Here is a 204-nt window from a genome sequence, read left to right as displayed (position 1 = left end):
CAGCCGCAGCAGCAGCCGCAGCAGCAGCAGCACGCACAGCAGCAGACTCCGTGTCTTGTCTTTGCTGCTGCAGCCGCAGCCCGTAGGCCGTCAGAAGAGCAGCACGTTGAGCAGCAAGTCGGAGGGCCTTGGGTTCTGCTGCTGAGGTGTACAGACACCCCACAGCAAGGCTCACCAGCCGTTGCTGCTTCTCCCCTGCACAAG

The 204-nt window shown here is 63.2% G+C and overlaps 1 protein-coding gene across 1 annotated transcript in view; it reads right to left on the bottom strand.

The window, feature by feature from the left end:
* Window positions 1-195, bottom strand: part of ETH_00036865 (uncharacterized protein) — a gene marked incomplete at both ends in the record, with an annotated part of 1,604 nt that extends 1,409 nt beyond the window's left edge. The window contains one exon of the mRNA XM_013374704.1: window positions 38-195. Within this exon, the coding sequence (XP_013230158.1) occupies window positions 38-195 (158 nt within the window). The remainder of the gene's footprint in view (window positions 1-37) is intronic.
* Between the last annotated feature and the right edge of the window lie 9 nt (window positions 196-204).

Source organism: Eimeria tenella, genomic scaffold (assembly GCF_000499545.2).
Source record: "Eimeria tenella Houghton genomic scaffold, Eth_scaff2210, whole genome shotgun sequence".
Lineage (NCBI taxonomy): Eukaryota > Apicomplexa > Conoidasida > Eucoccidiorida > Eimeriidae > Eimeria > Eimeria tenella.
Note: the sequence above shows the minus strand (reverse complement) of the source record. Positions and strands in the feature narration are given on the sequence as shown.